Below are 12347 nucleotides of genomic sequence, written 5' to 3'. Positions count from 1 at the left end.
GCAGAATTTTTAAAAAGGCACATAAATGTAACATTTCTACTCTAAGTGAGGACAGAAAGCTTCATGTAGAGACTGGTAAAATGTATTATGATAGTTTTAGAAATTATAGTTTTTCCCCAATACCTGTATATTTTGCGAAATAATGGAACCTCAAAGTGACCTATTCCCATATTAGCAAACATTATGTCAGTGCTTAGATGATGTCATATTTTTTAAAAGTTTGTGATGTGCTCCTAAATGAGAAAAGTATAATAATCAAACTCTTATCAACCCAGGCTTCAGATGACAACATCGGCTATTTGGCAGAAATTTCCTTAAAGACAAAGTAATATTATTAAACAAAATTGTACCATTGGAGTAAATGTGGATAAATACTAGTAAGATTTATTTCCATATGAAATAAGATTATGACTAGGAAGATGTTGAAGAGGAAACCAGCATTTCACGAATAGAAAAATTGTACCAGGCACGGCTAAGTGCTTTATACTTATTAATTCAGTTAATAGCTTTGTGGAGATGGAGTAAATTGTCTAAGGTCAACTAGAGGCGCAGCTGAGCTACCACTGTAAGGACAAAACACCAAGAACTAATACATACCCAAGGAAGCAAATGGGATGTAAAACTGAGATTAGATGAAAATTAGAATTTTGTTCAAATCATCAGGTTTTTAAACTTTTGTGTCTGTTCTCGGTCTTCAATAATACTTCATTTCTATGAGTGGGTTTCAGCCTCAGTCCTGAGGCACCCCTGTCAGGTGTACCTATTTCCCTATTCCTACCTGCAGGCCTCAGGGTCATATTTCGGGATTAGCTCCTTTGCAAGCACACATGCGTGCCTGCATTCATTCACAAATACACCCTAAACAGGTACTTCTGGGCAGGTACGTGTGCCGGGGATACAATAGTGAGTTCCTTCCTGCATGAAATTTTTATTTCGGAAAGCTTCGTTAGAAACTCTCCTTGGCTTCCTGGCTGCCTCGTTTTCTAATTGTACCTCCTTGCCTTACTGGTGTTTCTCCTAAACCCTGACTGCCTGGTTGTCATCAAGTCCCAAGTAATCAGCCACCGGGCCAGAAATCTAGATGGTGCTTTTCAAACTTTAATTTTCAGAATCACCTGAAGAGCTTATTAACACAGATTGCTGGGCCCCACATCCAGAATTCCTCAATTGAATAGGCCTATGGTGAAGCCTGGAAACGTGCAGTGGTTGCAAAGCTGCTAGTCTGAGAACCTAACTATGAGAACTGCTGATCTAGAGCAGGGCTGACAAGCTTTCTCTGCAAAAGGACAGATGGTGAATATTTTAAGAGTTTGAGGCCCATATATTCTCTGTTGGAACTACTTAATTCTGCTGTGGTAGCATGAAAACAGTTAAAGACAACATGTAAACAAATGGATGTAGCTGTGTTCCAATAAAGCTTTATTTACAAATAGGCAGTGGGTGGATTTAGCCCTTGGGCTGGAGTTTGCAACTCCTGATGTAGAATGCTTGTGAGCGTTCCATCTTTGCACCTGGCTCCAGCTTCTCTGATCACTACAGACATCCCCATGTCCAACTCCTACCATTTTCCCTTAGCCTGGCCTTAGAGCCTCAGGTACCAATTCTCTTTCTTTTCCTTGCAGTTTCAAACTACAATAAACTATAATACAGGATTATCATCAGAGAGAACCAGTGCTCCCCTGGAAGAATCACATTATATGTTACACCCTATCTTAAAAAATGTTATACATATTGTATGTTATACGCTATATATGTACTTTTATGTGAGTACAAAGATAAACACAGGAATGAGGTATCATCTTAGTCTGGATGGCTCAAAAAAAATCTATCCATGAGTTGACACTTGACTTTAAATCCTAAACAATGAATTAAGGTTTAGCCAAGAAATGGGGAGAGGTGGGGAAGGATAAGGGAGGAAATTCCAAATGAGAAGAAATCACATGTACAAAGACGGATGTATGAAAAGACATGTAATGTTTGAGAGTTGCCATTTAGTCAGTATGGAAATGATAGACGAAGTGAGGTGTGGCAGTGAGGAAGATGAGGCTGGAAAAGCCAGCAGGGAATGGAAATGGAAAGGTCTGTGTGTTATGCTGACAACCCCAAAGGCAAGGGACACCTGGTGAATTTTAGAAGAGGAGAGACAGGATCAGATTTACATTTCAGAAAGGTCACTAATAGCTGTCTGGGGTTGGATTAGGACAAAAGAAGCCTGCATGATAAATTAAGAGGCCACTGCAGTCACCATTCTCTTGAGGTTTAAAATACGTTAACTCTGGAATTAGGATGTGCTGTGGGATTCTCAGAGCCATTCTACAACACTGGTTCTCAGAGGCTGCTGGGCTCCTCTATGTTCTGCATTCCACTGGGTATCATCCTTGTTTTAGAGACCTAACACCTTCTTTCCTTTCCCTTTAATCTGGTCTACAGTACTAAGACTGACAGCATTAAGTCATTAAACCATTGGAATGGCTCATTTGCCTGCTTCTGGAGAAATCATTCAACTGGTTAATTTTTCTAAGGCCAAGAAATAGATTTTAACTTGGTACTTTTCAAACCATAGAAATCACATTTGAACTCACAAAGCCAAGGGCTTAGTTATAAGGCCAGAATTCACACACCCAGCTGAAAGGAATCAGGATGTGAGAGGTGACTGGGTGTAGCTTGCAAAAACAACACATCCATCTTATCTGAGTGAGAAGACAGCAATACCCAGGGTGGAAAATCTACCACGAAGCATTCATAAGAAGGAACCTATCATACGAGAAAGGAGGAGCACGTGATTAGAGATCTAAGGAAATCTTAAGTACTTTAAATGAGAAGATTCTAACGGCCAGTTGAGGGAAAATCATGAAAAACATATTTCCATCTTATTTTCAAGGAAAATGGAATATAGCACATAGAGTACATAGAGGCTGCCTCACTAAGTCGTTGAGTCCCAAACAGGCCAATGACTCCCATTTCCCATCCTGAGTGCTGATCTAGTGATTATGCAACTGCACAATTGATTTCATTTTATTTTTCAAGTCTCCAATATTTTGTACACATTCTTACTTTCTTAGAAAGCAAGTTGGTAACATAACTTACCGATTATTAACATGGGATCTGGAATTAAGACAGAACTGGGATTTGCATCCCTACTCTGCCAACCACTGGATATGGGTCCGTCAGCAAGTAACTTAACTAAGAATCAACTTCACAACAGCAAGATAAGCCTAACAACATAGTTTAATAAGGATGTTCTGCAGATGAAATTACATCAGTTATCACAAACATTTTTGAGCACATTAGAAAAAAATGTTGAATATGTACTTATGACAGTTATATTTTTGTAAAACATTATTAAAATTAATAAATTATGCACATTATAAAATGCAAAAACTAAAAAAGATGAGACAAAACAAAGAGAAGTTCTAACATTTTCTTGCTCACCCCAATGGATCATGTTGTGTCTCATTTTAGAGGCCCTCCCACTAAATAATCAGGGTAAAGAGTAGAAGATGTAACTACAAATGTTCTTAAGCAAATAGAACAGGAAACTACTGGAATTTTAAACCATGAAATCACCTGTACATCATGTAAATTTTCGTTTCGCTTTTAGCACAAATGAAAGTGATATGTGCAGCTACTAAGAACAGATGTGGTAGTTTTATCTGAAAAGGCATTCCATTCGAATACAGAAGTTACTGTGAACTTCGCAGTCATGAATGCTCAAGAAAAGTCCTGGTTTCCATTAAGTTTTATATTTCTCTAGGAATCCTCTAAACCATTTGTTGCCATATGTTGCAAAGGGCGCTAAATTGTTGTTTAGTCACACTGAGTGTAATGGTTGATCCATATTATGCCACATCAAGGGACTCTTTAACCATCCCCTAAATGCCAACCACGTTTTGAGGAGTGGTAAAGGAAATAATGTAAAAACGGATCGCTACCTCAGTGTTCCTATCTTAGTGCCTTATCTCAGTGCCCAGGGCACTAAAGCCTGTCTGGAACGATGTTTTAGTTTACAAGTTCACTACCTATCTCCCAACACTGAAACAAAAGACAGAAATTCTTCTACCCTCTCCCTGCTGAGCCCCAGAGCCTAGAACAGAGCCTGCCACGCAGCGGTGCTCAGATATTTGTTGTTGAATCTTTCCAACCTATGATTTTCTCACATTTATATATCAAGTAACTGTGAAGACAGGTTTTATAAATGAACGAGTCTAAATTTCTAAAGAATGCCTTCTGTAAAAGTCTTGGCTTCTTTTCTAACATACCCCTAAATTAATCCTTAGTGATAGCACATTTGATACCAGTGCCTTCAATGCGTGGAAAGCATGAACTAGATTTGTTAATAGGGGGCAGGCTTTCATTAAGCAAGTACTTATTAAGTTCCAACTTCTGAATTAATTATTTAAATGAATAATTCATTTAGTCATCAAATATTTATTGAGTAGTTAACATAGGCTAGTCAGTCAAGCACTGGAGACACAGTGATAAATATGATAAACACAGTCCCTGCTTTCGTGAAACTTCAATCTAGTGGATGACATACATCAATCACAAACTACAAAATGCACATAAAACACAACACTGCCACCTGATCAAAAAAGGCTTGACAGCAGAATTACTGTGTTCTGAGTTTACTCTTAAGCTCAGAAATGATCTTCTAACCCATAACCTATTTCAGAAAAACTTGAACAGATGAAAGCATCGGATAAGTTTCCATTTAAAAAGTTTCCCAATCCATGCATCATAATAAGAGAAAAAGCAAAATCTTATCACCAGGGAAATCTGCTTTAATCAGTGATGAATCTAGGCAGGTATTATATAGTTTACACTATTTTCTGTAATGCTCAAGATAAATGATTTCCTTTCAGAAACACAGAAATTATTAGTAGGTAATCTATGCAGTACTAAAGACATAATTGCATTTTTCTATTGAAGCAAATAAATATTAAACATTTTCAAAAAATTATGTATTCCACGAAGGCACGCCTTCATATTTCAAACAATGGTTTAATTATAAAATAAGGAAGAAAGACCAGACTTCTGTACTACTAATTTTCAAAGGAATCTAGTAGCATAGTATGAATATGAGACAAAACATAATTTATGTGTCTTAGAAATAAGTTAGAATAAAAGTAAATAAATTTTAACAAAGAATAGAAGCTCAGACCAAAAAGAAGTGGTATCACCCTGGCTCCTGATATATTAAAGTGACAGATCAAACGTGAGAAACATCAGAGAAACCCCTGCCAATGAAACATAAAACTTCATAATTATTCTGTTATTTACAATTCTTCTTGAGAAAATACAAAATTTTAATTTAATTAAAAAAATCTGATTTAGACCAGGCATGGTGGCTTAGCCCTGTAATCTCAGCACTTTGGGAGGCCGAGGTGGGTGGATCACGAGGTCAGGAGATCGAGACCATCCTGGCCAACATGGTGAAACCCCGTCTCTACTAAAAATACAAAAATTTGGCTAGGCGTAGTGGCGGGAGCCTGTAGTCCCAGCTACTCAGGAGGCTGAGGCAGGAGAATCGCTTGAATTCAGGAGGCAGAGGTTGCAGTGAGCCGATGCTGCATACTAGCCTGGAGACAGAGCGAGACTCCATTTAAAAAAAAAAAAAAATCTGATTTAAAAAATATAGGCTGACACTATAAGTGGTTTTCCAATCTAAAATTATGAGTCCAAATATGTTGACTACCTTTCAAAAGAATGCAGGTGAGATAAAACAGGTCAAGTTTGTTGTCTGAAAGAATGAGACTACTGTAAATTCTCTCAAGTGGTGACGAAAAGAGACTAAGAGGTGTTACTGTCCATGATACCCATTGTGAACCTGCAATTCTCCTTAGCAAAGTGGGTCCAGACAACTGAAGTATCCAATATGATAGTCCCATTTGCATTTTAACCATGTGAGCTTTCTTATTCCTGAACAAGTTAGGCCTTCCTAGTAATCAATGTCACCTCTTGATTTATTTAGTAACAGCAAAAGAAAAAACAAACGAAAAAGAAAAAGCTGTGACGGCAACTGGTGAAACAACTCTCAGCATTACAATTTTCAGAAATATCCTGAACAGCTTACCATATGAATGCAAGTATTGGAGCTCAAACAGTACAGTGTTGGAACAGAGCTGATAATTATATTTTATAGACAGATTTAAAAGTCCCAAATCCTCTCATCTCATGATGACTGTCAATAGGGATAACAATACCCGGTGGTCTTTTTCAAACTTTCCATATCCTTCTTCCCGTAGTGTGCCCTGAGAGTGAAGGCAGCACATTCTAGTACTCAGTGTGCTGGGTAGTAACATACCTGAGTAACTAAGCATCACAACCAAAGGACAAATGCCTTCTTGTATATTTTTGGTCTATTTGGATATTTTTTTCAGCTTATGCTAGGAGTTACAGTACCCAAAGGAATAAGGATTTAACTTAATCTTAAAAACTGAATTACCGGTTTGAACAAACGTCGGAGGGACAAGAGGGAGACAGCAGGGTTTAAAAGTACAACCTTAATCCTATTGTAACATTTCCTCTTATTTTGTACTAAAATATTATTTTGGGAAAAACTTTACAAATCTTTTATATTTTGAATGTTGTGAATGTAATACTACCATTAATGTGGCAATGACATATCAATTCAAATATGTTCAGAAACAGCTTGCATATGGGCACAATGATGTTCTGATCTTTTGAGGAATTCGTTTTCTAAAAAGTCCACATACAAACGTAATATATGGTTTTCAAACTGTGCTTAGTGGATCCTGAGTCACAACAAGCCCCGCCTGGAGCACCCATGAGGGCAGGGTGGAGGCCGAGGGGAAAGCCGGTTTGGATCTCCTCTCTACTCTTCCATTCCAGCCAAAGCAGCCCTGCTTTTGTCAATTATATATATTATGATTCAGGCAGTTTGTTTGGAAAATTCTGTTCTAAAAAAAAAAGTGAAAATGACCCTCACAGTTTAAAAATTCACTGTCTGACATGGTAAGTCCAATAATGACATGCTAAGACCAATATTATGGTCTACATAAAAATGGATTCCAATCACATAAAAAATAGGTTACATAAACGGCACGTCTCAGTTATAGTAGATACGGAAGAAGACGATGGATGAACCCTAGGACTGTATTTGCTCAATTTAAAGCCAGGGTAACATGCTGCAAGAATCTGTGGTCTGACATGCTGAAACTTGCCTCACTAGAGTGGTTTTAATGGCAGTAAATCACAACTTCTGAACACTCATCCCAGCTGATTTTAACAAAGAATAGAATCTGAGACCAAGAAAGAAGTGATATAACTCTGGCTCTCTATATTAAAAATCCTACAGTCCTCCTATGATTGCAGTTAATGGAAACACTTCAGAAAAACAGCTTGGTCACAAAGATCCCTGTGTTATTTTATCTTTTTTTTTTTATTTTATTATTACTTTTTTTTAACTTTGAGACAGGGTCTCACTCTGTCACCAAGGCTGGAGTGTAGTGGTACTTTCACAGCTCCCTGCAGCCTTAGCCTCTCGGGCTCAGGCAATTCTCCCTGCCTCAGCCTCCTGAGCAGCTGGGACCACAGGTGCATGCTACCACATCCAGCTAATTTTTAAAAATTATTTGTAGAGAGAGCATCTCCCCCTATGTTTGCCCAGGCTGGTCTCAAACTCCTGGGCTCAATGATCCTCCCACCTTGGCCTCCCAGAATACTGGGATTACAGGTGTGAGCCATCACATCTGGTCTATTTTGTCTATTCTTTTTCCCTAAAAAGATGTCCGCTCTCCTCTAACTGGTAAAATAATCCTTGGAGGCCCATTTCAAAAGTTACCACCTCTCCAAAAGCTTCCTTCGGATCAAATTTGTGGGTCACCTTTCTGGGTTCCTCAAGATTTCTTCATTTGGGGGATTTGCTCAGACTGTGGTACCCAGAGGGCCGTGGTCTCATTTGCCTGTGCATGAGCATGTAAACATGAACTGCTTGATGAAAGTTATTTAAATGGATCACCAAATGAAGCTCCGGTTTCAGAAGTAGAGATGGACACAGAATTAGTCTTCATTTGGAGCAGGCTGGCTGAGTAAATGACCCAATCTCTTAATCTTTCTGGATCTTAGATTTTCAACAATAGAGGCATGGCTTACTATGAAGTAAAGACAAATTAGTTATAAGTTCCCGTTTTCATGTATTTTGGGGAAAAAGCAGTCATAAATGGAGGTTTCTGTTATCTGTAAACTATACGTAGTTTATATAGATGCATATAGACACATATATAGATGTATGTGTATATGTGTATATACACCCCCCCCCCCACTTTTAATGGATTGCCTGTCAACTTAAATTTTAATGTAGCTCATGATCGCCATCTGCTGTGAAAACATTGAACATCTATTTCAGTTAAAAGCTGGAGGTTGCAAGGCTTTTTAATCAGTTATTAAAAGAACAAGAACCATAACTGTTAAACCTAGAAAATTTAATCTATAAAAAACTCTAGGACATCCAGAGAGTAAGGATATTAGGTACATTAAACATTCAACTCTAGAACTGAAGTTGTGCTTCAAGTGGAAACAATGTAATATGTTTAGAATCCATTTTCAAATATATATTTTTTATTCTGACTTATTACATATTAATTCTGTCTCATGAGGATGGGAGGCAAGGCTGCCTTACATTCAGAGACAGGAAAAAAATCATTTCCAAACTGGATTTTTTTTTTTTAATTCTTAAAAGAGTAAGGGAAGCAAAGATTAAAAATCAATAGCACTAATGCTTTAAGATATGTGACTTTAGCTGGGCAGATTAAAAGAGATTATGATTATGGCTTCAGATTATTTTATTTCACTACATAAATACCCCAAAGACATAATCATATATAAATATCTTAGGAAGTGGAGAGAGAGAATGTGGAGGGAGGGAGTGGGGAGGGAAGGAGTGTGGAAGATAGGCGAGAGAGACATTGAAATAAGTCAGTTGATAACAAGCCCCCTCATGTGTGTATACCTATAAAATTTAGGGTGGGAATATCATCCTGGAAGACACCATACATGTTATCGCATGTCTTCTTATAAATAAGCAGAATAAAAAGTTAAGTTCAAATATAAGGAGGAGATATCTAGATATATCTACATATCTATCTCTATATACACAGGTATGATATACGTGAGCTTATATTTATATTTAGGGATCTTCCCCTTACAAAATATAAAGGCTATATGAGAAACAACCACCTTCCATAAAAAGTGATAATCTGTTGAGGAGACAGGAGACCAATATCTCGAGTTGCATATGGCGACCTTGTGGAATAAAGAAAACCATCTGCAGCTAGAACATGGTATCCCCATACTACATAAAGAGAGGGGATGTGAGAAGCAGAGGGGAAAATAGTCCAGGGAGGTACTGGTAACACTAGCCACTTCTCAAGACAGAGGCACGAGGAAGTACACAGTTTGATAGAGAGGAAAGAAGAACAAAGTATCAGTCTTTACTTACCTGGAGAAAAGATCAAGTAAACTGCAGTGGACAGGCTAGTTTGATTCTATGCAACACAAACATGAGTGCCATTGAAGAGTTATCTAGTGGCAAGCTCGAGGTTAGAATGAAGACACTTGAGTGATTCAGAGGATGAATACTGGAGGAAGAGTGAGGATTCTGGCTCCCCCTGTTAGGAGCTGTGTACTCTCAGCCAAATTACTTAACCTCTCTGTTACCTTGGATTCTTCATCTATAAGATAGGAATAATTAGCATCTGAAAGGGATGTTGTGAGGACTGACTAGATTAATAGATGAAAGTGCTATGAACAGCACCTGGCACACAGCAAGTGCTACACAAAAATGTTTTCCTAATTAAGGAAGCAAGATTCTTGCTATTTATACAGTATCAATCAAAATGTATCCGTCACTTTCTGGCTTAATAGCCTTGGTTTCCTTATCTGTAAAATGAGAACTTTTACAGCTGTCACAGAAATAATACAGGTGTATGTTTGTCACAATGACTGGGCAAGTGTAAGCACTGGATTACTCTCTTATATATTATTATCAGCTATGCAAGCTGTGTGATTACAGTACTATTTTACATTGCATTGCATATTATATTATTAACTCAAAGTACACATGTCATGTATGTAATGTGTGAGTGTATGTGGGGGCATGTTCCATATCCTCAGAGATCCAGAAACTGAAACATGTTGGCAAGGAGATTGCTAGACTGGCCAAACCTTGATCCAAAATTGTGTAAAGGGTGAAGATCTACACAAAGTAATATCTAACCCCAAAGACTTCTCAGCAACATTTTAATGCATATTAAGATTTGTTAATGCTTAGATGATGAGAGGGTATTCAGTAGTGAATGGTATGTCAAAAGATATTTTAACTTTTATTCCATTGGTTCCTTGAATAAAGATCGAAACTCTCTGGAAACCAAACCCCCTGTACGATCAACAGAATCATCCACGTACCTTTTCAATCAACTCGTAGCTCTCTTCGAGTTTGAGCAGCCTGTTCTGCACGGATGTAGATGCTCGCTGATAGACTGCTCGCCACTCCTGAAAGTCGCTCTCTGAAATCTCAGCCACAGCAAAACATAAAGTTCTTAACCCTGAAAAAGGTAGCATACATCACCCCAACACACCAAAGAAAATTTTATTCAGAAGTCTGAGGTTTCTGTTTTTACTTCACAAAGTCTCATTTTGAAAAAAGTGATTCCATACCAACAATATGCTGAAGTCCAATTAAATTATGACAAAAACTTAGTATAAATAGTAGATTAATGTTCCCCTGGTCTTTAAAATTGGTACCCTGCTTCCAATTCCCAACCCTTTTAATCCATCTTCCATGCCTAGTGTGGCGTTTCTAAAATCCTAATCTTATCAAGCAATTCTTTTGCTTCGAATCTTCCAATTTTTCCCCAGGACAAAATTTAAGCCCCAAAGTACGGCTTATACATGTTTTATCAGGTGCCTTCACTCTCATTCCCTGCAATTCACTTCCCACACACAGGGGTCTTTGCACATGCTGGTAACTTTTTCTCCATTCTGCTTTTCCCAATGACTGCCCATTGTCTGCCTTGCAAGTAGTTTAAGACTCAGATCTGAAAATCATCTCTTTGATGCACTCTCCTCTCACCCAGATGCCAAAGGCAGAAACACTCCTATGGCGTGAGTGACAATGTTTTAGACTTTTTCTTGTGTCTCCTCTATTAAAGCACTTGGAAAGCAGGGACCCAGAGTGCTTCAGAGTAACTCAGTACCAAGCATAGTGGCTGCCTTTTTATAGTGGCCTCACAGATGTTTACGAAGGAAGAGAGACCCCGGTGGGGTCTACTGGGAAAGCCACCTTCCTCTTACTAGGATATATGACTGCATTTATTACTATTCTTTGTCATCACAAATCTGTAGTTTAAAAGTCTAAGTGTAGTTGAGGGATAGTGGCAAAAAAGAACTGCCAGCAGATATACTCCAGGAAAACAATCAAAGCTGATATTTACAGTGACCTGCCCCTGTGCCTGGTGCCTGCCAATTTCATAACTCACATCTCTCTCAGCCAGAAAAAAGTAGATGGATTGGAAGAAAGGAGAAGCCAAAGCACTTGTCAGCTATGCAAGGAAGCAGTTACTTAGGTTCGCAAGAAGACACCGCCCTCACTCCAGGTCATTTAATTCTTAGAATGACTAGGACCAGATGCTAGGCTTAGTGATCTCAAGACAAAATGTGTCGAAGGGAACATGTCAGAAGTAAGAAGCAAGGAACATACAAAGTTCCCAGAGAACTCTACCTTCCAAGAAAGGGTGGTCTATTGCCAGATCACTGAGAGTGGAACTCAAATCTTTGGGGCCATCTTAGGACATGTTTTTCTCTCTTGAAAACTTGGCTGGAAAACTTACTGGAGGGTAGTCATGGGGAGAAGTGTAATCTGGTCCAGGGCCAGAAAGAATAGGGTGGAGGTGTGGGCCAAACCATTAAAATCTAAGAGTGGAGTATCTTTAACATCACATCCAGAGAGGAGAAAGATGCTCTCAGTTCTCCTCCAAAACAAAAAGAATCTGTGTTGTATGCTGGGTAGGTTGTATCTGTCAAGGTCTGAGGCTGGGCCTTAAGGAATCTGAATTCTATGAATATGTATGTTTCCATGCTTTTACATTTTGAAGAACTGTACAGAGGTTTTTCAAAAGCCATCTTATTTTTTGTTTGTTTTGGCTTTTGTTTTTGCCTAGTGTTTTAAAAAACATTCCTATCTTTTGTCTGCCTGAGTTAACAGGAAAAAAGTATTTGATCAGGTCAGTTTGGTGCCACTGGCAACAGTTCCAGCTGAAACAGATAGGAGTGAAAACTGAGACTGGAGATTTAGATTCAGCTATAACTACCATTGTCAAGTATGAGAT

General features: G+C 38.3%; 1 protein-coding gene across 4 annotated transcripts in view; it reads right to left on the bottom strand.

Moving 5' to 3' along the window:
• The window catches only part of ATP8A1 (ATPase phospholipid transporting 8A1), a 266458-nt gene that overhangs the window by 108891 nt on the left and 145220 nt on the right, over positions 1–12347 (bottom strand). For all 4 annotated transcript variants that reach the window (XM_050791502.1, XM_050791504.1, XM_050791503.1 and 1 more), the window contains one exon: positions 10426–10565. In XM_050791502.1, the coding sequence (XP_050647459.1) occupies positions 10426–10565 (140 nt within the window). The remainder of the gene's footprint in view (positions 1–10425; positions 10566–12347) is intronic.

The sequence above is a fragment of the Macaca thibetana genome, chromosome 5 (genome assembly GCF_024542745.1).
Source record: "Macaca thibetana thibetana isolate TM-01 chromosome 5, ASM2454274v1, whole genome shotgun sequence".
In the NCBI taxonomy this organism is placed as follows: domain Eukaryota; kingdom Metazoa; phylum Chordata; class Mammalia; order Primates; family Cercopithecidae; genus Macaca; species Macaca thibetana.
The sequence above is the reverse complement of the archived record's forward strand: the minus strand, read 5'-3'. Positions and strand labels throughout refer to the sequence as shown.